This window comes from Hetaerina americana, unplaced genomic scaffold (genome assembly GCF_022747635.1).
Source record: "Hetaerina americana unplaced genomic scaffold, ioHetAmer1.1.p SCAF_7, whole genome shotgun sequence".
NCBI lineage: Eukaryota > Metazoa > Arthropoda > Insecta > Odonata > Calopterygidae > Hetaerina > Hetaerina americana.
The window spans coordinates 1,129,654-1,155,950 of record NW_027287316.1 but is presented as its reverse complement, the minus strand read 5'-3'; the positions used below and the strand labels follow the sequence as shown (position 1 = coordinate 1,155,950).

At 39.8% G+C, this 26,297-nt stretch overlaps 1 protein-coding gene and 1 long non-coding RNA gene across 2 annotated transcripts in view; both read right to left on the bottom strand.

Moving 5' to 3' along the window:
• Positions 1–7,371: 7,371 nt before the first annotated feature.
• LOC139696735 (uncharacterized) lies at positions 7,372–8,223 on the bottom strand. The gene is made up of 3 exons (XR_011702647.1): positions 7,730–8,223; positions 7,586–7,655; positions 7,372–7,496 (listed from the first exon to the last, which is right to left on the bottom strand). It is a non-coding gene; the product is annotated as an uncharacterized lncRNA (long non-coding RNA).
• A 14,166-nt stretch (positions 8,224–22,389) lies between these two features.
• LOC139696587 (cytoplasmic aconitate hydratase-like) overlaps positions 22,390–26,297 on the bottom strand; it is a 53,348-nt gene continuing 49,440 nt past the window's right edge. Inside the window, exons 18-19 of the mRNA XM_071595391.1 lie at positions 24,913–25,098; positions 22,390–22,873 (exon numbers count right to left, since the gene is read on the bottom strand). Of these exons, the coding sequence (XP_071451492.1) occupies positions 22,760–22,873; positions 24,913–25,098 (300 nt within the window). The 3' untranslated portion in view covers positions 22,390–22,759. The remainder of the gene's footprint in view (positions 22,874–24,912; positions 25,099–26,297) is intronic.

Genomic DNA, 26,297 nt, shown 5'->3' with positions numbered 1-26,297 from the left:
TCCACCACTTAAAACGTGCATCATCTGATATTCTGATCTCTTCCAAGTGATATGGACCAGCACACCACAGAAAAGGATGAGGATAAAATGGAAAGTATTTAAGTATACACATTGGTAACGGCATATTCAATGCAACAAAAAAATCCATTCCAATAATTTATGGTGGGTGATATGGTTTAAGTAGAAGGGGAAATTTTATTTTAGTATAAAATCCCATGCCTCACATAATGATAATCAGAAACATGGGAGAGAAGACCTTAGAATTAGAGCACATATTCCATAATATCACACTTGCGCCTTTGAAGAATGTTTAATGATGAAGTGCAGCAATCCCACTAGCAGGCAGGAAGGGGATTAGCATGGGAACAGAAGAAATTAGGGGAAAAGAAGTGAGAGAATGTCATAATATACACGAGTCTTTATTGGCATGATAGTTTATCCACAGTGAAGGGGTTGGCAACAATGCAATCCTATGCCACTGGTCAATAAGGTTAATAATTGGTTAGTAAGGACTACTTAATTAATGCCAACTATGCATTCTTTCACTCACATATTACTTATGGCATTAGACTTTGAGGGCATGCATCTGATATTAAGCTAATCTTTGTGATGCGGAAAAAGGCAGTCCGTACCTGATCTAATTCATGTCCACTTGAACACTGTAGACCTCTCTTTTTAAATTTAAAAATTATGACTGTCTACAATTTATATATATTCTATTCATTAGTTCATGTAAAAGAAAATACGAGTACGTACTCCACTAGGGCTGACGTTCACAGCCATAACACCAGAGCAAAGTCTAATATGGATTTTCCATACTGTTGGCTAGATAGGACTTACAAAGTTGAAGGTCTACCTATCAAATTGTTTAATATGCTTCCAAAATCTGTAAAGTCAGCCCGCAATGTAGTGTTCCGCAGGGTGCTGCGTGATTGGCTTACCTCCAATCCTTTATACTCAATACAGGAGTATTATGAGCTCGACTTTAGTAGCCTAAAATTATAAGGTCTAGCGTGAGTAGAATACTAAGTGTATGTATGCAAATATTTTCAAATAAGTATTTTATGTGATTGTATATTGTGCTGTATACTATATTATCTATGAACAACTGTAAGTTCCTAAATGACTACATCTACCATATGTGAACATGATTATAAGATGAATACAGTATATTATTATTATTATTAATAGCATCATTTTAATCTTATAATGACTCAAGGTTCACCAATATCTATTGAAACAGGCCACGCGATATTTTCCCCAAGCACTAAATGCATCACTGTCGCTGCAATTGTGAAACGCAATGCTATTTGGTGGCAATATTGAAAAAGGTTTATGAAATTCCTTCTATTTTAATAATTGTCTAATAATTTGATGTTTCCCAGTTCCACACCCCCAATTATATACCTAGTTACTTCATTCAAAGTATTTTGACTTGAAACTACATTCATGAAAAATGAAAGGGGACAAAGTCATTGGTTACATTTTTAGGGGAAAAAGGAGACAAATAGTAGCATATACCTTACAATGTGTTAGTTGAGACTCCAGTCATTTGTACAAAAAAGATGCCATAAATTTACCACCCATAGTCGTTTAAGGTAATGAGAGCCATCCAAAAGTGACCGAACCCGAATATCTCTCTGATGAATCAATCTGTTTTAGCACAATATTATTCCAAGCATTATCATTGCTGTGTGGTGACGCATGGGTCTACAATAGAAACTTTGTCAGGCATAACATGCACATTAATGCTATTCCAGTTGGGAGTATCATTGCAATGAATTAAGCCCTAGCCACATGCATTTATTAATGCCATAATTCTTAAGAGTAAGTCACATTCAACTCATTGAAACGATCCACACATTCCTAATACTTAGAGTACATTTAACAACAGAATAAATGATTGAATTATCCTCCCTGTGGAGAACATACGTATATGATAAAACTAAGGTAACATGAATAACACAGAAAATGGAGAGATGAATGGCCCAGATGAAATTCCTGGTAAAGTTGTCCATGATTGTTTTGAAGCCATAAAAGCAACACTTTTATTTTTAATTAATGAATCTTTGATACAAGGGATTTTCCCATCCCAATTAAAAGAATCAAAAGTAGCGCCCATTTATGAAAACCATGGCTGTGTCAATGATTTGAACAACTACAGACCAATAGCCATCCAAAATACATTTACTAAAATATTCGAAAAAGCCATGTTTATGCAAATAGCATCTTATCTCGAAAAAAAAAACTTCCTACTTTCAAATTCTCAGCATGGATTTAGATCTGAAAGGTCTACCACAACTGCCATATGTCAGGCAATCGACAGCATACTTAATTCATTAGATGCTAAACGCAAAACTCTTGGAATGTTTTTTAACTTGTCAAAGGCTTTTGATAATGTGAACCACAATAGACTACTAATTAAACTCAATAGAATAGGAATTAGAGGAATTCCTCTGAACTGGATGAAGTCCTATATTCATAATCACACTCAAAAATTGGTGTAATCAGTTGACGGGTCAAAATATTCATCTGAAGCATACCAAGTTAACAAAGGTGTTCCACAAGGCTCAACCCTTGGGCCACTCCTCTTTCTGATATACATCAATGACCTACCCAACTGCTTACCAAATAATGATGGAATAATATCAGTGTTGTATGCTGACGACACTAATGTAATAATATCAACACAAACATATCCCAGCCTTGAGGAAAAATCTAAGTCTGTCATACTTGCAATAAACAAGTGGTGTACAGACAACCTTCTAAACTTAAATGTAAATAAAAGTAAAATAGTATACTTCACATACAATAAGAACGTGCCAGATGATCTGCTGGTAAAAATCAATGACCAATCAATTGAGCATACGACAGAATGCAAATTTCTAGGTATTTCTCTATGTGCAAATATTTCTTGGGATACTCATGTAAAAGCCCTTCAACACAAGCTCAGTTCAACTTGCTACTTATTTAGACACCTGTATGAAACTAATTTATTTTAAATATCTTTAATTTGTTCAAATATAACCTACAGTATAATATTATGGGGATCAGCTGCTAATTCTCAAACCATCTTTAAAATGCAAAAGAAAGCTATTACAAGCATCACCAGGAAACCTCACAATGCTCTATCGAGGCCTATTTTCCATGAATTAAATTTGCTACCACTCCCGAGCATCTAAACTGTTTTTAATTCTATATATAAAAAATAACACTGGCAACTATTCTCTTAACTCTGCCTATCATCATCATTACACCAGAGGCAGGAATGACATCCATTATGGGAATATAAGAAGTAAAGCATTGAAATTAGGACCCAATGAAATGGGCATCAGATTATATAACAAACCACCCAAAGGTATCAAGGATACAAAGGGAACTGCTGCATTCAGGCATACATTAAAAAGATATCTACAGCGCAATATGTTCTACTTGGTTGACGAATATCTCAACAATATTCCCGACCAGTAAGTTCATACTTTTAGTTTCTAGCACTGGTCATGGTCTGATTCATGTTAATGATCGATGATTTTTCTGAATTTGATATTGGATGTGCATGTTACAGCCAATGTTCATGGGTTTGTAACAAACATTTATGTAACTATGAGCATCATTTCCTTGTATGTATCTTAACTGAGCCTGTGTCTTTGCTCCTCTTTGACGTGCCTTGTATCATGTACATACACCACCCACCTGGTATCTTTGTATTATGATCTCTGGGAAAATAAAAAGTAATAATAATAATAATGAAATAGTGACCATAAGCAGCCAGTTATTCTGGTAAGTAATTCAACCAAGGTTGTAAATTTGAGTTCAGCTTTGGTTGTTTGGCCCACTCTGCTGGTTAAGCTCTTAGCCTTGAGTTGCACAAGGCAACCCTAGGGGCAGACCGGATGTATCCAGAGAAGCAAATAAGTTTACAGGTGAGAAATTAGACTAATACAGAAAGAAAGGGCATTTTGGACAGTGCATAAGAGGAATTAAATAAGATATGAAGATAACAAAAGTACAATGAAAAGATTCCTTGGGTTCTCTGGAGCACTCAAAATACACCATTTCCTAGCATTTGAGGGCCATCCAAAACAAACTCTCCCACATTAGCAGTTACCCCAACAACGATAGTCAGAAATGCAGGGTGCTTCAAAATGAACATCAGGGTTTCAAAACTTTGTTGTGTCTATTACTTGAAATTACTTATTTGATGAGCTAGAACTCTGGCTCTTTCCTCATCTAGAGGCTGAACCAGAGGACTTCATTTGGCAGCAAGATGTCGTGACGCCTCTGTGGCAGAACTCTGTATGCAATTGGTTTTACGATGTGCGCCTGACCTCTGGATTGGGCGCAAGGTCAGGTGGCAGAGCGTGTTTTGCATGGCTTCCACGTTCACCAGATCCCTCATGGCATGTGATTTCTACTTCTGGAGGTTCATGACGGCTCGTAAGTATATGTGCCTCCAGGTGACCTACCCAACTTAAGAAACACAATTGATGCAGTAATTACTCCTGATTTCACACTGATCAAGGCTTGGAAATAACTTGCCCATCAAGTCACTGTGTGCCACGAAACAACCGGCCATATTTAGTACTTTCAGGTAAAACTGTTTGAGTTGCTCTTTCATTTCATGCAAAATTTATAATTGTGAAGGATCTCAGTTTTTCCCGGCGTATTGTATTCAGGAAGTTCTCTCGGGTTTCCCACCGGGTCAGCGTGGTGTGCACCGACGTTTCGACGGCTAACTCTGCCATCGTCTTCAGGGTGAAGTGCAGAGCAATGAATTTGCCATGTATTTATACCCTGTCGTAGGGTCAGGTGTAGAAAGGCTAGGGAACTGAGGAGTTTGGCTCTCAGTTCCCTAGCCTTTCTACACCTGACCCTACGACAGGGTATAAATACATGGCAAATTCATTGCTCTGCACTTCACCCTGAAGACGATGGCAGAGTTAGCCGTTGAAACGTCGGTGCACACCACGCTGACCCGGTGGGAAACCCGAGAGAACTTCCTGAATTTATAATTGTGAGTTAAATTTAATAAACACTACAAAGTTTTAAAACCCTGATACTCATTTTGAAACACTCTGTACTAAAAGATAATGCCTCATACTTCTAAATAACAATTCTTATAAGAGTTCATCATTATATTACAACAAGTGGATTAATCCCAGCAGTATTTAATTAGGACGAAAGAGCTCTCTGAAAGCTTATCATTCCTCAAGGATTCATTATTGCATATTATTAAAAATGTAACCAATTGAAAAACAACAGAAACATAATATACTGGTTTCCTTCAAAATGGGATGTGATTGTGAACCAGAAGAATCAGTCATTATCAGTATTTATACTGAGATAAAACATTTAATGTATTAACTTCAGCTAACTGACTATCCAAATGAGGTAATATATCGCAATGAGGTAAGATATTGCACTTAAAGAATTTTGGGGTGATGACAATGAAACTCACATGAAGGGACAAGCTAAATGTTAAAATTGGAGGGCAAAAACTAGAGCAGGTTGAACAGTTCACGCAGCTTGGTAGTGTTTTGGACTAAAATGGTCAAAGTAGGAGGGATGTAAGGAGAAGAATTGCACTAAGAAAGAGGCTTTGACAAGGAGGAGGGAATAGATGACATGGGACTTTGAGCAAGGATGGTAAGAAAAGGCTTGTGGCATGGAGTTGGTATGGAGCATGGCTTCCTATGGCACGGAAACATGGTCATTGAAGCAGGAAGACTGACGTAGATAGGAGGCTTTTGAAATGTGAGTGTGGAGAAGGTGAAGTGGATAGAAAGTAAAATAAACGAGGAAGTGCTAGGTATGGTGGAAATCCAAAGGAGACAGAAAAAATGGATGCAAAGCTAATTGATTTGCAGGGGGATTTTAAAGATTGCTATAGAGTGGAGAATTTTAGGCAAATGAGGAAGTGGCAGGGTTAGGATTGGGGGGTTGGCCGGGAGGAAGGAAGTACACAGAGATGAAGAGGGGCTGGTTGCTGAGTAGGATGTAGGGTTTTGTTTGCTAGGAGATTATCGTTGTATTGTTTGGTAGCTTGTGTCTATCCAAAAACCTACATTAACCAGTAGATTACCTATGATCAAAATAATTGTGAAAAATTCGGCACATTCTTGCAATTCTCAAGGAAAATATTCCCAGTCCATCCAACAACTAAAATATATATCTAACAGTATCAGCCATTAAGTTACGAAGAAAATTTGTTGAAGGGAACACACACACACTCTTCAATGAGGGAAGAGCTACGACGAGGCATGCTCTTTTTCAAGTTTGGGGAAGACGCCCGTCCACCCCAATTGTGACCATGTTCTTCGTTACTAACAGCCTAAAATACTGAACGATATAGAGGCTTGGCCTTTTCCAGAAAGGAAACTCGGTTGTCAATCAATGTACTTATTTTGCCCAAGGATTTGTCGTAGAAATAGAGGGCACGTCAAAGAAAAGTATAGTTGCAGATTGAACTGGAATCATGCCTAACTATTTTTTGAATAAAAATGAGTTACATGCACTTTTAGAATAGACGGGCTGAGTAGCAACACCAGCACGACGATATATTCCTACCAACAGTTGAAGTTCTTAAACACCACCTTGTCGGTCTTAATTCATATTGCTACGTTGCTCTGGCACATTCACACCTTTTAAACTCCTCGCGGAGTACCTTTTAAAACAAAGCTCCTATTTGTAAAAACCACAATAATATGGAGTGCGCACAATCTGAAGCTGTGCACAAGTTGCTGAGACTGAACATGCATTTCCGAAAAAGTTGTGCGTATCTGTAATAATGCAGTAAACTCAAATCAGGACATTGAATTTGAAACTTTTCTGAGGGTGAAAAACGTGTCAATATGGCCTAATAAAGCATAATTAATCTACTGTTCAAACTCCGATTGTCCCATGGGTCACAACAGAGAACTCGGGATCCTTCTTCGACCTAAGTTGTTGGAAGGGTTTACGTTCCTCTTTTAAAAAACGCCCGCTTCCAAATACTACTAAATACTTGATCGGTGCCCAGGTCAATCACATCTGCATTTCACTAAACACTAAAGATTTAATTATAATTTTTACACTAAATATTAATGTAACACAAATTTAATAGGCTTAGCGCCGAATGAAACTAACGCACACAAATATTACACCATTGATAACTGAGCATTACCGCCCGTAAGTGGACGCTTCATCTTCACGCGACTGTTTCCTTGACGATAAATTAGGCGCCTCCGCCTTAAAATAATAGCTCTAAGCTATTCCAACAGGATCTAAGTGCTGAGAATATTTATTTTCAAAGGAATGAGACAATAAAGAACATGAAACGATCTATTACCATAATCATTACGCTTGTGGACGTACACAGTACATTTATTTTCAATAGGAAAATGTTACAACAAAAATTTACAATGAACAATTAAAATTCGATCAGTACTATATCATTTCTCTTCCGGATAATCACTGCCGCCAAATGCAAAGCTTAGCCCCTCAAATGACTTCGTTGCCTATATTAGAAAGGAAATTTCGAAGAAAATAAAAAAGTCATTACGTGCAGAAAATATCACAAACATAATTATACATCCGTTTACTCAACACTATTTCCAGCCACAGCCAAAGCACTGCCCAAGTCTGTCTCACGCTGTAAGTCACACATTAAGCCATCTCTGGAAATAGGAAAATCGTAAAATAAATTTGCCAAATAACTCCACAGAATAATACTGTCATTTACTGCACTTACACGCTGGATAATATCGCATTGATATCCGTGAGTACTTGCAGAATTTCCTTTTTCAGCGAATCTTTCCTATTCTCTTTCTCCATTTCTGGTATATTTTTACCCCCCAGAAACTTATCACTTTGAACAACGGACAATTCCGAGCTCTGATCGAATTAAATCTTTCCCGCAATTAAAAAAACTGCAGTCATATGACAATATGGGGAAGTCGAAAAAATTCCACTCATAAATAGTGCCATCCACTGATTCACTCAGGGTAATGATGATTCAATTTAGGTTAGTCTTCTATTACAGACTAAAATTTCGGCGAGATATCAACCATTCACTCGTGTCACACCATGTTCATAAGTGCTAACGGTCGAGCAGAGACAGCCAAGTGAGTCGAACGCTGCGAACATGTAGAGTACACCAGAAAATTAGGAACTTCCATGAAAACCCATCCTCTACCAGCCCTTGGTACACCTGGCACCAGCAATGAAATACAATCGCAAAAATTTCTTTGGTACTAGTTAATAAACTTACTTTTCGGTTTCTTTTGTGCCACTAGCGCTTATCCCTGTGAGCTGGCAGCGTTTGGAACTTCATACCCTAGTAATAAATTCCGTTCAAACGACATTTTCGCGCGTACGTTTGGCGGTCAACTGGCCAGTACTTCAAACGGGGTAAATTTTACAAACACATTCCAGGTGAGATAGGTTGGTAAAATCTTTTTATTGTAAATTTGTGAATCTTTCGGCATCGTTTGAAATATTATGGATTTAGTTACGTTTCTCCGTAGCTACCCTTGAAAGATATCTCTGAATGCTTCGCATAAACATTTTGTATCCTACCCTGCAAGTTTCATGACATCATTTCTGCGCTGAAAAAAAATCCCAGCCTCGAGGATAATTCCAAGAGAAGGGAACGTTTTGCTTTCTTGTTAATCTCGTAAAAAGCAGTGGTGACTGCGAGCTCGGAAACAACATAATCAAGGGGAGGAAATATATTTAACGTAATTTCACTGTTCTGGTACGATGGTTTCCCGTTTTAATTGTTTCTTTAGTTACATTAATGCATTGAAACACGCCGAAAAAACCAACACACATTAACTTACATCTCCACGACATTGGATTCCACTTCTTCTAATGCCTCGTCAATATTTTAATTTCACCAGCTAGTAAATGCGATCTTTGCATCTTTTGCTTTCTATGTGACAGATACTTTAATAGTTGAGCGTCATTGTACTTATCATAATACTTCTAGCAAGAGGGATCTTTTTACTTTGAAATTCTTAAAGATTGCTTATTATTTCATTACTTCAACCTATCTTTCCATTACAGATCAAAATCTCTGGATCATCGTAATTCCTCTTTAAAGGTAAAAATACAGTCATTGAGCAGCCTGCTACATGGTTCCTAGTTATTTGGAATTTCTTTTAAGTTTTATTTGGACATTTAATCAGAATAACGCAATGCTCAACTATGAATATTCTCAGATGTGCTTTGTCATCAGGATTTTAAGAATATTTGTCAGGAAACCGACCAGTATTATTCGTCAGTGAACTGTGACTTTTCATTCCTAACAGTTTTGTTTGCAAAAATAGAATTTGAATTTTCAGGGTTTAGAAAATTCATATTCTAGGATTTCTGTTGAGTGCCTCTATGATTACTTTTGAGTATATACTGAAGAACTCGCTCATTTTGCCAAAACTAAAAATTCTGCTTTCTTCATATTCAGAGTTTTCATTTATTGTTTGATTTGGTGCATAGTTGCTCCTATAGTTATATATGGGTCATTATCAAAGGCCAGCTAGCATTATTTTCTTATTACCAGATAAGTGAACATTCTAGTTCATGCATTTTGATTCTTAAAATTGCACTGAATTATTATCGTGGGGCAGCAAAGGAAATTAGCTTGCATTTGGGGTAACTGACCTTATTAAATCTTGCATTATGATTTGTATGTGACCATGCCTTGCATAACATGTATTGCTCTTTTACAGAATGCTCAAATTCTGGTTAGTGTTATGATCTAAATTACACAATTGTGAAGATTTCATGTGAAACAATAAAGCATGACCTATGGATATATTTAAAAAAAACCATAAATGCAGTAATCAACCCGAAGTCCGGTTTAGTAGGTGATGGTAGAGTTCACCCAGTACTAAGCCCTATACGGCGTGTGAAATTCACACATCAGGGTAGGGGGGCCAGTTCCTTTCCCTGTGCCGGTTATGGTTCCCAAGGAAGATCTGGTACCCGAAAAATCACATAGCTTGGGTGGAGCTGCAGGTGCCATGAGTGCCTTGCCCGGGAATCAACCCGAGACCCTCCAGTCAGCAGTCCAACGCTCTACCCACTGGACTACCATGACCCACATATGTGTATGTATATATATATATATATACATATATATATATATATATATATACATATATATGTATATATATATATATATATATGTATATTTATGTATGTATATCTATAGACATACATATATATATATGTCTATATCCCTCCCCGGACTACAACCTTGACGTGGTCGAAGGGCTTGTGCGTTCCGCTGACCCCTAGAGCTGTCCTGGCGGGAGTAATAATAATTGCTCCTGGTAGGGTCACCCATGCAAGAAAGGCTGAAGGTTAGGAGTCAGATAAAAGGTAGTCCACGCAGCGTCTGTTCCTCAGTGAGGCGGCTGCAATGGCATCTAACCACAGGGGGGCGGCCAGTAAGTAATGGTGTTACGTTAAAAACACTATTGAGGAAGGCAACGGGAAACCACCTCAATTATCATTCCCAAGTGCTGTGTTGTGCCCAGCAGCGGGGGAGGCAAGGCTTCTGCGGTCGTCACCCCACAAAACCCTTGCAAGGGAAAACCGACAGCAGCAGGACAGAAGATGCAAGAGGTGAAAAAGAAAAATTCAGTTATAATAGGAACTTGGAATGTTAAGACAATATTGGGGACAGAAAATTAGAGGATATTATGCGAGAGATGGAAAGGAGTATTATAGATATTTTAGGTCTGTGCAAGGTGAGGTGGAAGGATAGCGGGGATTACTGGAGTGAAAATTATAGAATAATATACAGCGGCGGAGACGAGAGCCAATGAGGGGTTGCCATAGTATTAAATGAAGAGGTAGGAAGAGGCGTAATCAATATAGAGCAGGTAACGGACAGAATATAACTAGTAGAGATAAAAGCAGAACCGATGAACTTGGTTATCATTCAGGTATACATGCCGCCGAGCAGCCACAAGGACGAAGAGGTCAATAGGATATACAATCAGTTAGAGGACATAATCGCGTGTGTTTCCGCGGGGAGACATTTGATAGTGATGGGGGATTGGAATGCGACGGTAGGCAAAGAAAGATGGTGATGAGGTGGGGGACTATGGTTTAGGCCCAAGGAATGACCGCGGGGAGAAAGCAGTTCAGTTCTGTAGGAGACAGGGGTTAGTCATCACCAACACTTAGTTTAGACACCACAAAAGACGCAGGTATACATGGAAAATGCCAGGTGACTCAGAAAGGTATCAGCTAGATTATATCCTGGTTAGACGCAGGTTTAGGAACATTGTGATAAATTCGCACAGCTTCCTGGGAGCAGATGCGGACCCAGACCACAATTTAGTAGTTATGAAATGTAGCGTACGTTTCAAAAAGATAAGGCAGTGGTGGCGAGTTAGAAAATGGAATATAAAAGCATTAAATGGTTTTAAAAGGAAGAAATACAAACAGGCGGTAGAGATAATCATGAAGGATGGTAAAGAGCCAAGTACTATCGAAGAAAAATGGGAAAGTATTAAGAAAGGGTTATCGAAAGCCCCAAAAGACACCATTGGAACCATTAATGCAAAAAGGACTAGGAAACCATGAATCACGGATGAGATGATTACAAAGATGGATGAGCGGAGGAAATGGAAAAATGTAAACACAGAGTTAGGCAAAATGAAGTACAAAGAATTAAAGAATAAAATGAGGCAGGCAACTACAGGCGAGATTGAGGCAGGCTACAAATAAGGCAAAAGAAGCATGGTGGAAGACGCAGTGCGAGGATATGGAAAGTTTGCAGAGGAAGGGTGAAATTGGTGCGCTGTACAGCAAAGTTTAATCTTTATCGGGAAGTAAGAATAGGAGATCAACTAGAGCAGTTAGAGATAAGGCAGGTAAGAAAATAGTCGACGCAGGAAAGATCCAAGAGAGATGGAAGGAATATATAGAAGATCTGTATAGTAAAGAACTTAGACCAATAAAGTTAGACATAGAAAAGGAATAAGACGTAGAGGAAGATAGCTTAGGTCCAGGCATACTCGACGATGAGATAGAAAGGGGATTAACAGAGATGAAGCTAAATAAAGCCGTGGGGGTGGATGATATTCCCGCGGAACTATTCAAATGTTCAGGAAAATTTGGGAGGAAGAGGCTGTATGGGCTGATTCGTAGTATTAATGAGGAAGGAATCTGGCCAAAAGACTTTGTGAGATCAGTTTTAGTTCCTATTCCAAAAAAGGTAAAGGCCACGTCATGTGAGGACTACAGGACAATTAGTTTGATATCTCACGCAGCTAAAGTTGTTCTCAGGAGCATAAACAAAAGGATAGAGAGTAGGGCAAATGATTACTTAGGGGATGATCAGTTTGGGTTAAGGAAGGGGAGAGGTACGCATGATGGCATTGCAGTAATGAGATTATTAATCGAGAGGAATATAGAATACAACCAGGGGGTATTTGCCTTTTTGTTGATTTCGAAAAATCGTTTTGATAGAGTGAATTGGGAAAAACTAATGGGTATATTGCAGAAAATAGGAATAGATTGGAGGGAAAGGAGGCTAATCTGCAACCTGTACATGTCTCAGACTGCTCATGTGCGGGTGGGAAGTGTTAGGAAGAGGTGTAAGGCAGGGTTGCCCATTATCACCGTTGTTTGTCAACCTGTATGTGGAGGAAATGATCAAAGAGGCATGGGAAGAACTGGAGGTAGGAATGAAGGTGGGCGGGGAATTTGTCAAATCAGTTAGGTTTGCTGATGACCAAGCTTTAGTTTGCAAAGGAAACACTTGGTTTTTCCACATAAAATATTTATTCACGACCTAGGTTTCGACGCTCAGCGTCATCTTCAGGTGAAATACAGGCCAAAATCTTTCTTTATATAACAGAAGGAATGGGGAGGTGGGGGGGGGTGTGTATGGATGTAAGAAAGGAAGAGGAGATGGTGGGGGAGGGAAAGGAGCGGGATTGGGGTATTACTGAGAAGGAGGAGTCAAGGTTAGTCTCCGGGGGGGGGGGGGAGGTTAAGGAAGCATGGTAGGGAAAGGGTTGCCTGGCGGGGGTCCGCCTTGGGGTTAGTGGAGATAGGACAAAGAGTTTGGGAGTTTAAGGTTGAGGAGGGGTGACCGGGAGTTACATAGCACGTCGTTCACTATATTCCAGGAAGAATTTGCTCTTTCCAATATCTCCATATTTTCCAAAATGTCCAACCGGGGGCCTTTTCTTTCGAAATGGAGAAACTCCACGCTGAAATCACTCTTATGGTTCTGGTCAATCAAATGCTTGGCAAATTGAGATTTTCCATTACCGTTCTTCAGGCAGGCCTGGTGCTCCTTCACACGTTCTCGGAACTTCCTTCCCGTCTGGCCTACGTAGACGGCGGAGCATTCACAGGTTAGCTTGTACACTCCGCTCCTTTCCGATTTTGGGATTTCGTCTTTGTTATTTGCGAGGATGTTTCGCAAGTTGCGTCTATTGTAAAAGGCTGGCTTTATCCGTTTTTTTGGTAACACTTTAGCGACCGAGAGAGACAACTGTCCTAGGAAGGGAAGCCTGCGCCACTTGGCTTCTGAAAAAACATTATGATTGAAACCATATATTAACAGCGTGCTTAGTTTTTTTCTTTTACACTGGTATAAACGGTCAATTAATTGGGGCGTGTAACCATTGCTGTGCGCTATCTGTTTAATAATAGACAGTTCTTTCGCAATATTGCGCGAAGACATGGGCACGTTAATTACTCTATTAATCATTGCATGAAAAGAAGACAGTTTTTGAGAAAAGTGGTGCCTGGATGTGGCATGGATTACTTGATCTGTGTAAGATTTTTTTCTGTAGATTGCAAATTCCAATTTCTGATTGACTCTAGTTACTACTAAGTCTAGAAAATTAAGAGAGCCATTGCTCTCCTTTTCTAAAGTGAATTTAATGGATTTGTTGATTGAGTTAATGAACATTAAAAAATTGTCAAGTTGTCTCTCCGATCCTGACCATATACAAAAAACGTCGTCGACATAACGGAACCAGCGATAGACGTTATTCACTAAGGAGTTGTGGTGAGCAAAAATGTCTCTTTCCACCTGACACATAAAGATATCGGCTAATAATGGAGATAGGGGTGACCCCATCGCCAGCCCTTTTGGTTGTTCATATATTCTCCCATTGAATTTAAAATAATTTTGCGCAACGCATGTTTTTAGACCTGAGCACACTTCACTTATAATGGGGAACGGAACCGCCTTCTGTATGAGGAGGTCTTTGGCGAGCTGAACGGCTTCTTTCACAGGAACACTGGGAAACAGATTCACCACGTCAAAGGAAACCAGGATGCATTTAGGAGGGAGGACCACTGAGGATAAACGGTTGGCTAAATCTGAGGAGTTGACTACCCCATGTTTGGGGGAGAATTTGGAGTGCTGCCTAAAGATGTCATTGAGTTTCCTAGCTAGGAGATGGTTCGGGGCTGTAACGTTTGAAACTACTGGCCTTATGGGCACATCAGGTTTATGCACTTTAGGTAGTCCGAAGAACCGGGGAACAGAGGGATTCATTTGCACTAATTTATATACATCACTCGGTTTAAACAAAAGCTGGCAGGATTTGATGGTGTCCCTACAATACCTTTGGAATTGGGTAGTTGGATCCTTAGGTAATTCTATGATATTATTTTCCTTGATGAACTCTTCGCACTTCCTGTTGTAGCTATTCTGCTCCATCACCACTACTGCGTTGCCCTTATCCGCTTTTTGGACAATCAGATTATTCGTAGCTAAACTACGTCTGATTGATTTTAGTGCCGTTAAATCGGAAGGGAAATTTTTTCCTTTCCTAGACCGGGATTTTTGCAAACATTTTTCTATTTCACGCGCCACCAGTTGTTTCTCACCCAGGTTTTCTTTACTGAGAGCTACTTCACAGTCCACTGCAAGGCTCTTCACCTCGTTGACCGTAATAGGGAGGTTGGGGACGTATTTCAACCCTTTCTCCAACATGGCTGTTTCGTCTGGTTTAAATTGGTGCTCTGATAAGTTCACTAATCTCTCCCCGAATTGGTGATCACCAAGAATTGGTAAGGTACTATATTTACTGTTAAAGGCCGACTTCTTATTTTGCACCAAGGATTTGAGTTTCTGAGAGATATTACCTCTTTTTTTATGGGCGATTTCACTGGCTTTTTGCCTGACCATGTCGTCAAAGCAGAGCCATTCGGTCCATTCCAGCTCATGGGTTAATTCAAGGTATAGCAGGAGTAGATAATGTGATATGGCGTCCCTTTTTACATACCACTCGTGGAGTTCCCTTTTAAGCCAGGCCCGTCTTCCAACTCCCACCGCGTAGCTTCCAGCGGAAGACCAACTCTCCTTCCCTTTCAGGCTGATGTACTTCGGGAGGACACCGAGGACGATACACTGGCTATTGAAGAATATATTCAACGATGCTATTCTGTATTTGATTGATAATTTCCTGTAGAGAAATGCCTTTTTCGCGTTACAAGCGCACTTGATAAAGGAGATAGCTTCAGGCGTCACTTTGTGGAAACGATACATATTGCAAAGGAAACACTTGGTTTTTCCACATAAAATATTTATTCACGACCTAGGTTTCGACGCTCAGCGTCATCTTCAGGTGAAATACAGGCCAAAATCTTTCTTCTGGCCAAAATCTTAGAAGCAGAATAGCTACAACAGGAAGTGCGAAGAGTTCATCAAGGAAAATAATATCATAGAATTACCTAAGGATCCAACTACCCAATTCCAAAGGTATTGTAGGGACACCATCAAATCCTGCCAGCTTTTGTTTAAACCGAGTGATGTATATAAATTAGTGCAAATGAATCCCTCTGTTCCCCGGTTCTTCGGACTACCTAAAGTGCATAAACCTGATGTGCCCATAAGGCCAGTAGTTTCAAACGTTACAGCCCCGAACCATCTCCTAGCTAGGAAACTCAATGACATCTTTAGGCAGCACTCCAAATTCTCCCCCAAACATGGGGTAGTCAACTCCTCAGATTTAGCCAACCGTTTATCCTCAGTGGTCCTCCCTCCTAAATGCATCCTGGTTTCCTTTGACGTGGTGAATCTGTTTCCCAGTGTTCCTGTGAAAGAAGCCGTTCAGCTCGCCAAAGACCTCCTCATACAGAAGGCGGTTCCGTTCCCCATTATAAGTGAAGTGTGCTCAGGTCTAAAAACATGCGTTGCGCAAAATTATTTTAAATTCAATGGGAGAATATATGAACAACCAAAAGGGCTGGCGATGGGGTCACCCCTATCTCCATTATTAGCCGATATCTTTATGTGTCAGGTGGAAAGAGACATTTTTGCTCACCACAACTCCTTAGTGAATAACGTCTATCGCTGGTTCCGTTATGTCGACGACGTTTTTTGTATATGGTCAGGATCGGAGAGACAACTTGACAATTTTTTAATGTTCATTAACTCAATCAACAAATCCATTAAATTCACTTTAGAAAAGGAGAGCAATGGCTCTCTTAATTTTCTAGACTTAGTAGTAACTAGAGTCAATCAGAAATTGGAATTTGCAATCTACAGAAAAAAATCTTACACAGATCAAGTAATCCATGCCACATCCAGGCACCACTTTTCTCAAAAACTGTCTTCTTTTCATGCAATGATTAATAGAGTAATTAACGTGCCCATGTCTTCGCGCAATATTGCGAAAGAACTGTCTATTATTAAACAGATAGCGCACAGCAATGGTTACACGCCCCAATTAATTGACCGTTTATACCAGTGTAAAAGAAAAAAACTAAGCACGCTGTTAATATATGGTTTCAATCATAATGTTTTTTCAGAAGCCAAGTGGCGCAGGCTTCCCTTCCTAGGACAGTTGTCTCTCTCGGTCGCTAAAGTGTTACCAAAAAAACGGATAAAGCCAGCCTTTTACAATAGACGCAACTTGCGAAACATCCTCGCAAATAACAAAGACGAAATCCCAAAATCGGAAAGGAGCGGAGTGTACAAGCTAACCTGTGAATGCTCCGCCGTCTACGTAGGCCAGACGGGAAGGAAGTTCCGAGAACGTGTGAAGGAGCACCAGGCCTGCCTGAAGAACGGTAATGGAAAATCTCAATTTGCCAAGCATTTGATTGACCAGAACCATAAGAGTGATTTCAGCGTGGAGTTTCTCCATTTCGAAAGAAAAGGCCCCCGGTTGGACATTTTGGAAAATATGGAGATATTGGAAAGAGCAAATTCTTCCTGGAATATAGTGAACGACGTGCTATGTAACTCCCGGTCACCCCTCCTCAACCTTAAACTCCCAAACTCTTTGTCCTATCTCCACTAACCCCAAGGCGGACCCCCGCCAGGCAACCCTTTCCCTACCATGCTTCCTTAACCTCCCCCCCCCCCCGGAGACTAACCTTGACTCCTCCTTCTCAGTAATACCCCAATCCCGCTCCTTTCCCTCCCCCACCATCTCCTCTTCCTTTCTTACATCCATACACACCCCCCCCCCACCTCCCCATTCCTTCTGTTATATAAAGAAAGATTTTGGCCTGTATTTCACCTGAAGATGACGCTGAGCGTCGAAACCTAGGTCGTGAATAAATATTTTATGTGGAAAAACCAAGTGTTTCCTTTGCAATATGTATCGTTTCCACAAAGTGACGCCTGAAGCTATCTCCTTTAAGCTTTAGTTTGTCAGTCAGCCAAGGGGTTGCAAGCATTGCTGAGTGGATTGGAAATTCAGTGCGACAGGTATGGGATGAGAATCAATATTAACAAAACAAAGGTTATGCGATTTTCTAGAAAGAAAAAGGCTAAGCTAAACATAAAAATAGGAGGGCAAAAACTAGAGCAAGTAGAACAGTTTACGTAACTCAGTAGTGTTTTGGACCAACATGGTCAAAGTAGTAGGGACGTAAGGAGAAGAATTGCACTAGGCAAAGACGCTTTTACAAGGAGGAGGAAGTTGATGAGAGGGACGTTGAGTAAGGATGTTAAGAAAAGACTCGTAAATACTTTGATATGGAGCGTAGCTATGTACGGGACCGATAGACGTAGACTGGAGGTTTTTGAAGTGTGGGTGTGGAGAAGAATGGAGAAGGTGAAATGGACTGAGAAGAAAACAAATTAGGAAGTACTTGGTATGGTGGGCGAAGAGAGGGGTTTGTTGGCAGAAATCCTGTGGAGGCAGGAAAAGTGGATGAAGGGGGTATTGACCGGCAGTGGGATGTTGAAGACTGTAATTAAGGGGAGAATGTTAGGCAAACGAGGAAAGGGAAGGAACAGGATAGGGATGCTGGACGGGATGAAGGGAGGAAGAAAGTACTCAGAGATGAAGAGGAACCTGATTTCGAGTTGGATGCTGGATTTTGTTTTTTGCTATGAGTCACAAAATGTTTTATTTAGTAGCTGTGTCCATCGAAAAACCTACCTTAACCGGTAGATTACATAATAATAATATATATATATATATATATATATATATATATATATATATACAATCCTTATCCTAAAGATCCATGACACATGCAAAATTCATAAGAGGAAGGGGGGAGCGTGTTCGGTAGGGGGAGGGAGCCCATAAGAGTTGAAGAGGTTGGGGGTGGCCCTCACTTTGCCAGCAAAAATGACCAAAAGGACTGATATGACTAAAATTGAGAAAAGGAAAGCATTTCAGTCTTAGGATAATACAATACATCCAATTTTGTATGATATCTTCATGCATCACTACATAAGCATATTGCTTTAGTGATATACTTAGTTACCTAACAATTTTTGAAGATACAATTATCCACAAGAAGTATGGTTTGATTGGGCAGTTCAGGCTCAGCTGGCATATACCATGGATTGCACTCATTCAAAGGTCTGCTCCCTTTCCCAAGGCCCTCCCTCCCAAAGAGTTAATTACTCTTGCAATGTTCATCACCGAATGCCCATGCTCAGTGTGGCGTGGCCTGTGAGTGCCATCCTCAACATCATTCCAGACGCTTCTGAAAGTTATGATGAAGGAAGGGAAGGTTCCTCATTGACTTAATGAAAATAAAATACCAATTGTCCAACAATCAATAAGTACGTGTATTTATTAATTTTTCCCTTTTCCAACAATTCTTATAAAATAACAATAATGATTATTTTAAAAATACATCTTTTCCATGATTAAATAAAACCCTAATCATGGGTTAACAGTTTACCTAAGTAAAAGGCTGATTTTCTATTCTACTTGCACCTAAACATAGTCCCTCCCATTAAAAAACAAATGAATACAAAACAATGGTTTTAGGAGAACTCATCAAATGCTATTATTTTAGAAACATTCTGAAGTTTCAACAGGTACTGATCACAAATTCACTAATATGCAACAAATAGTGAACAGAAATTGTATGTATTTCATCCCACCTTAAAGCCCTAACCCTTAATTTTCTTAATAACTCATTAACATTAAGTCAGACCTCTCCCTTTGGCAGAAATATCATTAGCAAATTATGACAAGAATAACCTGATAAAATCTCACCATTTACTTTCAGTCTACTCTCCTCTGAATAAACTTCAGTCATGTCCGCCTGCGACAGAGGCAGCAGTCGAAATGACCCCTGCACACATCAGGGAAAGTCCAAGTGCTCAAGACATTGGTGATGATTGAAGACATGCCTAATCTTCGCCCTTCAGGAGGTCACCGAATGTCACAGTCAAAAAACAAAATGAAAGCATGCCATCAACCCAAAACATACTACGAGATATTGCTCTGAGATTATGAAAACACCGTGACCTTGAATGTTCAGGCTGCTTGCTGTCCCTTGAGATCATCAGGCAACACCGAAGTGCATGCCACAGACTACTTAGCACTGGACAAATTAAAATAAGCATAGCACCAGGTAGTCACCCCCTATTAGACATTAAATCAATACCCACTGCTTTTTTTTAAATATTAAAAAAAGAGTCTTTCCCCAGCAGCACCATTCAAACCTTGAACGTAAAATGCCAATGATAAAGTATCTTCACGTAATATCATACAAAGCTGGTTTGTGTACGTTGTAAATGTATACCATCAATAAAAATGCTCATCTTAATAATATTTACTTTGTCTAAAATGCACGACTACTTCATGGTAAAGGTGCTCCAAGTATCACATTCCCTCAAAACCATACTTTCACGTGAACATTTAGTTTGTCAGTCTGCAGGTACCAACGATAATAAGGTAGGCATAGTGTTCTTCACGTATCAACCAGAGTATTTCACAGAAAAGCAAAGTGTAAGCAACCTCTAACTTCATTCCACTTCTTGCTCCCCAATGACACCTCACAGGCTAGAAGGCCCCACAGTGAGAGCTTTACACATGTCGGGAGAAATTAGGGCCTTGGCCCAAAATGTGGGCCCGAGGCAATGTGGATACATGTTTCAATCAATTTCAATTGAGAAAGTAGTTTCAACAGAATACCAGGACCCCATCACAATCAACGCCGAACGAGACAAAAACCTCAATTTTCAACCAAACAGACAGAATACAAAGACTCTAATAAATAGAGCCAACAACCAGAGGAAAGGTAAGGTTAGCGCAAGGGAAGTATTTCCTGGAGAGGCTGCGCAACAGATCACCGAGTAGTGAGCGTGGATGTCCTATCAGTTGCATTTTCAACACTCATCACTTTCGTTGCACTATCCAAATTCAACAAATGAAAACCTTTTCACAGACAGCAAATGCCAACATTAAGTAGAACAGTTCCCTCACCTGAATGGCGACCTGGCTTCAGGCAACTAAAGCAGGTAATTTTATAGTGCAATTAAAAAAGTTCTGAACATCAAAACAGTCAAAAGAATGCGGCACACCCCGTACCATCTACACCAAGGAAATAAGAATTGATGTAGCAGTGTGGCATAATGCAGATTGCCTGAGAGTAAAAGGGGGTCGGGATGGTGTGGAGGCTCATGTACAGGCTTCCCAAACTGAGGGCCTGGGTTTGAATCTCAGAGGTGGCAGGATTTTTCAGCGATATCCTGATCCCCACTAGGGGTGCCATGAGGAGAGCACTTCAATGCATTTAGAATAGGCCCCCAATGGCGACACCAGGTTTCTCTCCAACCTTCCTCCATCCCCCCTGGATATCCCACCCCTACCAAATTACCCACCCACCCCCAGTGTCACAAATGACCACAGCTATCTGTCACCTCCCCTAATAACTGCTGCTACAGCTGGAGATAAAATGTCTCAGGTAAATACGGACGCTGTTCTGGTGGGAGCTGGTGCTTTAAAATGAGAACAAAGGTAAACCACAATGCCCCCCTCCCAACCGGCAACATACCATATAAAAAATAAGAGAGGCTCAAATACGCCAAAGACCTCAGAGGTTCATTGATAGTGACACCATTTGTAAATGTGTTGGAAATGATAAAATACAATCATGTACCCAACCACAAAACAGTAAAACTGGGAATTAGTTTAAATTGATTATTTACAAAATGGGTAAAATTTTAAGGGAAATCTGAAGAAAATGTCCAACTTACAGGCATTATGTACTTGGAAAAGGTTTGTTGGAGAGCGCATTTCAAACCACACCTTCCCTTGGAGTCAGGAACCACAGCAACTACAACCATTGAACCGCAGTCACCAAAATTGCTCACTACATTTGATATGATAGCCAGTAAGTAGTACAAGTATCTTTTGCATACGTACAGAAATGAGGTAAATTACAACATATTATGGAACATCAAAGAATATTCTAAGACAATTTTAATAACAGTATGCAACCAAAAACTTAACAAAACAGACTGTGTGGTGTGGACAGCGCAGGACTGAAAAATGACACATGAAACATATTGAATAATGAAATCTATTTTAAACTTTTACCATACCACAGGATCCACGTCCACGGTTTATTTATTTCCCATGGATAAATATTCATCCAAAATCATTTGACTGTTGGGGAGAGATGACTGGGCAGGCAATGGACCCTTTAACAACTCTTCCTTAAACTTCGGCTTAAAATACTATGCACCAAATCTGTTTCCTGACAAACACCAAGCCGAACCAAAACACAGAGCAACATGGAATTGATCACATTTCTCCATTCACCAGAAAGAAAATGGGTTTACCTCTTGAGCTCGTTCCAGGTAAGCGTCAAGGGCAAAGTTTGAAAGTGGCCACAAGTGGTCATACTTGGTACAAATGGCCCAATTACGGCCTCGGTGATCCAATATCCTCATCTTAGTTTGGAATAATGGAAGGGAACAGCTACAATTCATTCTCTACCCTCAACTCTAGTGAATCACTCGGAAAACGTGGACAAACTAACAAAAGTGGATGATTTCCACATTTTTCGGGCTGCGTCCGCGTATGTCGTTTAAATGTACAACAGTTTCGCCAGCTATCCTGCTGGCGTCCTCAGGTCAAGGATGAAAAGAAGCTTGTTGTCCCGTCTTATATAAGACGAAGGGACAACAAGCTTCTTTTCATCCTTGACCTGAGGACGCCAGCAGGATAGCTGGCGAAACTGTTGTACATTTAAACGACATACGCGGACGCAGCCCGAAAAATGTGGAAATCACCTACTCATCGCCGCGGAAACCTTCGAACGAACACTAACAAAAGTGGAGTTTGAGGTCGAACCACCATTTTTAAATTAAACACAAGAAACATTGCCGCAATCTCAAAATCCAGACACACACTCCCCAAATGAATTCAGTTGCTTTGGCCTAAAAAGTCCTCAATAAAATTTTCCCTTTCTTTAGTAAAGTCAAACACATCAGAATGCAATGGAGAAGACAATCGGTGTATGCTGAAGATAACCCAAGCCGTGCGTCGGGGATAAATCAATCGCATGGTGGGGAGGCTTAGTCAATCATTTTGCGAACCATGTAGTTGAGGATACCGCCATTTCGGAAATACGTTATATCCACCTCCGTGTCAAACCGCACCAGCACATCAAAGCTCTTGCCATCGTCCACCTGAAACCAGAAAAAGTTCCAATGCTTTAGTTTGTTACATCACACTGCAAATTCAGGATTATGATCAGATGATAAAACAAATTGTGAAGATACAGGCATTCATACTCATAGTGAGTGTGGAAATGAAAATTGCTGAGGGTCACTAAAAAGCAATTTCCACAAGTTAAATATTTACTACGGCATGCTGTTAATCATGGATAACACCGACAAGAGTTAACTCTCGATTACCCAAGGGCAGATTGCCCTTGTTTGTGGATTATCCATGCTATTCTCTCTCTCCCTTCCCAGCTCCTTTAAACTTTGATAAAATTACAATCGTAAAAATTATTAAATGCTTCTAAGCTTCGATATACTTTTGGAACATACAAGTTTGAAAATACCTCAGCCTTCTACTAAGTTTTAAATTTTGATGACAAAGTCAAAAGTTGTCAATCATATCAAATGTTTTAATTTACACATTTCTGTACACAATGTAATTTTTCCCTCCTTTTCCCTTCCATTATTCCCTCCCAATCAATAGCCCTGAGAATTCCATTTTCTCGAAACATAGTTTTAGCATGCAGAAAATAAGTGATGTCTCTCTATGCATTGCATTTATTTGATATAATATGACAAATATGACTCCATATCAGCGATCCTGTTTTCAATTTTCATCCTTTGCCAAGCATTTGTTTTTTTCTGGCCACATGAATGGTTGTCACTTGATATCAGGTGAAATATCTGTGTTCTTCTAGTAAAACTATAAAAATTCCACCATTTTAGAAAACTGGCAGAGAAATGGAAAAATCCACTTCCCTTTGCCAAAATATACGAATTAATCTCAAAGAATGAAATAAGAGCATCTCCATGCATTTCCATTTATTCCATGACCATATTTTACACATATTTTGGTAATCCGAGTTTTTCAATTATCAGTGCTTCATCATAGATCCATTAGCACACGGATAATATCAAGAGTTAACTCTTTACTATTGATAAAGATCTGGTGGCACAAGATGTTTCACATACTAAAATGTGATATTTGGCAACAAAAACTTAAACTGCAGCTGAGAAAGTCATATCAGTCAAGTTAAGGTAAAGGATACAAAAAACTGTTTTCAAGGGCAATTTCTAAGAGGTCTCTTTCTGTAACTCCATAATTAGATTCAGTGTTAAAACCAAAATAAGGACGAAGAGAAAAAATAGATTGCTGGTGTTTGTTTAACCGCAGCAAATAATTAATTATACAGGTTGCAGATAAGCCTCCTTTCCCTCCAATCATCTCCTCTATTTTCTGCAATCCATTCATCAATTCTACCCTATTCACTCTAAAAAATGCTTTCTAAAAATCTACAGAACAGACAAATAGATCCTTCCTTATTCTACTCGAGGCAATACAACAGCCCTTGGTGTATTTGATGGTTGCAGGCTCAACTTTGTGGAATTTCATCTTCATTTAATGAAGAACACAATGTATTACTTTTTATTAGCCATCTCATTACCACAAGGGCATCACTCGTGCCTCTCCCCTTCCTTAACCATAACTGATGATGTCCCCTCGGTAAGGATTCGCTCTCCCTCCACCTTCTCATTGATGATCTTCAGAGACACTTTGGCAGCACACAAAATCAAACTTAATGCTCCACAGTCTTCACAGTATGAAGCCTCTCCAATTTTGGAACAGAAACTATTATTAATAATGGATCAGCTCACTGCGTTTGAAGATTCTCCAAGATTTGGGTGATCACAACATGGGTATGGGAAGTAAAATCAATGCTGAAAAATGTAATTAAATTATTACAGCAGATTAACCCTCTCGACCTTCATAAAATTTTGATGCATAAGGCATTCTGTGTCCCTCATGTACTCCCAGAACAATTCAACATTAGTAGTTTAAAAGTAAGATATCAAAAATTCTTGGTGGCCAGCTTCCATTTGGGCAGAGGGGGTAACTGCCTCAAACAAGAGCTTCACCACTACAACACGCCACCATCATCCCTGCATCCCATGCCCTCATTTTAAGACGGCTTTTATAATGGAGACAAGCACGATAGCCTTACGTCAATGGTGATGTGCTGCTGGGGCTTTAGCGTTGGAGGCAGTGGGATGGAGAACTGTTCATTGCCCTGGAGTCCAAGCGAAGATGCCGACTGTCCCTCCAGGAACTGAAGCGGCACAATCCCCATGCCAACCAGGTTGGAGCGGTGTATGCGCTCAAATGACTCTGCAATGACTGCCCTCACACCCTGCGTCAAGGCATAACAACACCACAATAGATTAGGGCAGTTGACCTTTTACCATTTCACAGCCCGGCAGGAATGCAAACATGCACTCCAGTTCACTGTATTTACCAGAATTCACATTAATAATATCCACTCCTTCTACATCAAAGGCACATGTCTGAGATAAATGTCATCAAAATATTCTATGGTTCCTGGCTCAACTTAGTGGAAGTTCATGGAATGAAGACCACAGTGTATTTCTCCACTGTTCTTTATTTTGATAGTACTGGTTTCAATGGTTAGGCATCAGGTACAAATTAATCAAGTTGTGGTCCATTCATATACCATTCTTGTAGATGGGAAGGGGTGGGTGGGAGAGGGGGAAGGGGGTGGAATGGGGGGAGGGGGGTTAGTAATACCAAAATAAAGGGTATCCATCATGCAGACAAAATGAGAAACACTGCATTCCACGAATTAACTGATGGAATGATGGTGTTTTCATTTTCTCTGAATTAGTGCAACATATCATAAAATTTTCAACTCATTAACTCGGATGAATATTTACAAATGAGCCTAAAGTGAGGAACATTCAAACAGTTTTTATTCCTTGGGCTGTGACTATGTGGGTCATTCAAAAAGGGAAAAATTACTTTGGGGACACTTTTTTTGTTTCACAGCATAATTCCCCTTTTAGTGCTAAAAACTTTTCACAGCATTTCTTTAACTTTTAGAAGCTATCCACCTCCGGTGAATATAGTGGCTGTTGGAATCATTCGAAATTCCATTCCATAATCTTTGCCATTGAAACTGCACAGATGTGCATGGATGCATTGTCTTGATGGAAGAGAATTTTCACTTTGCAAAATGAGGATGCTTTTCTTGATTTATTCACCCAACTGGTGCAATAACAATATATATTACTTTCCATTTATTAGCATTCCTGTTTGCTAGTAATCAATGTCAAAAAGCTAAAGTGCATTCTAAAGAACCAAGGGAATCACTGCGTTGGCCAATGTCACCGTCTTTGCCTAGTTCCGAGCCAGATAACCCACTGTTTCAACCATTCCTTTATCTCTGGAGCATAGTAATAATAATAATAATAATAATAAACAATTTTTATTGCTCTGGGAGTTCCTTGGAGCAGAATACATGATACATGAGGTTTTGAACCCTATGGAGTGAAACAGGTTTACATAATCCATAGAATAAGGTAATTAAACCAG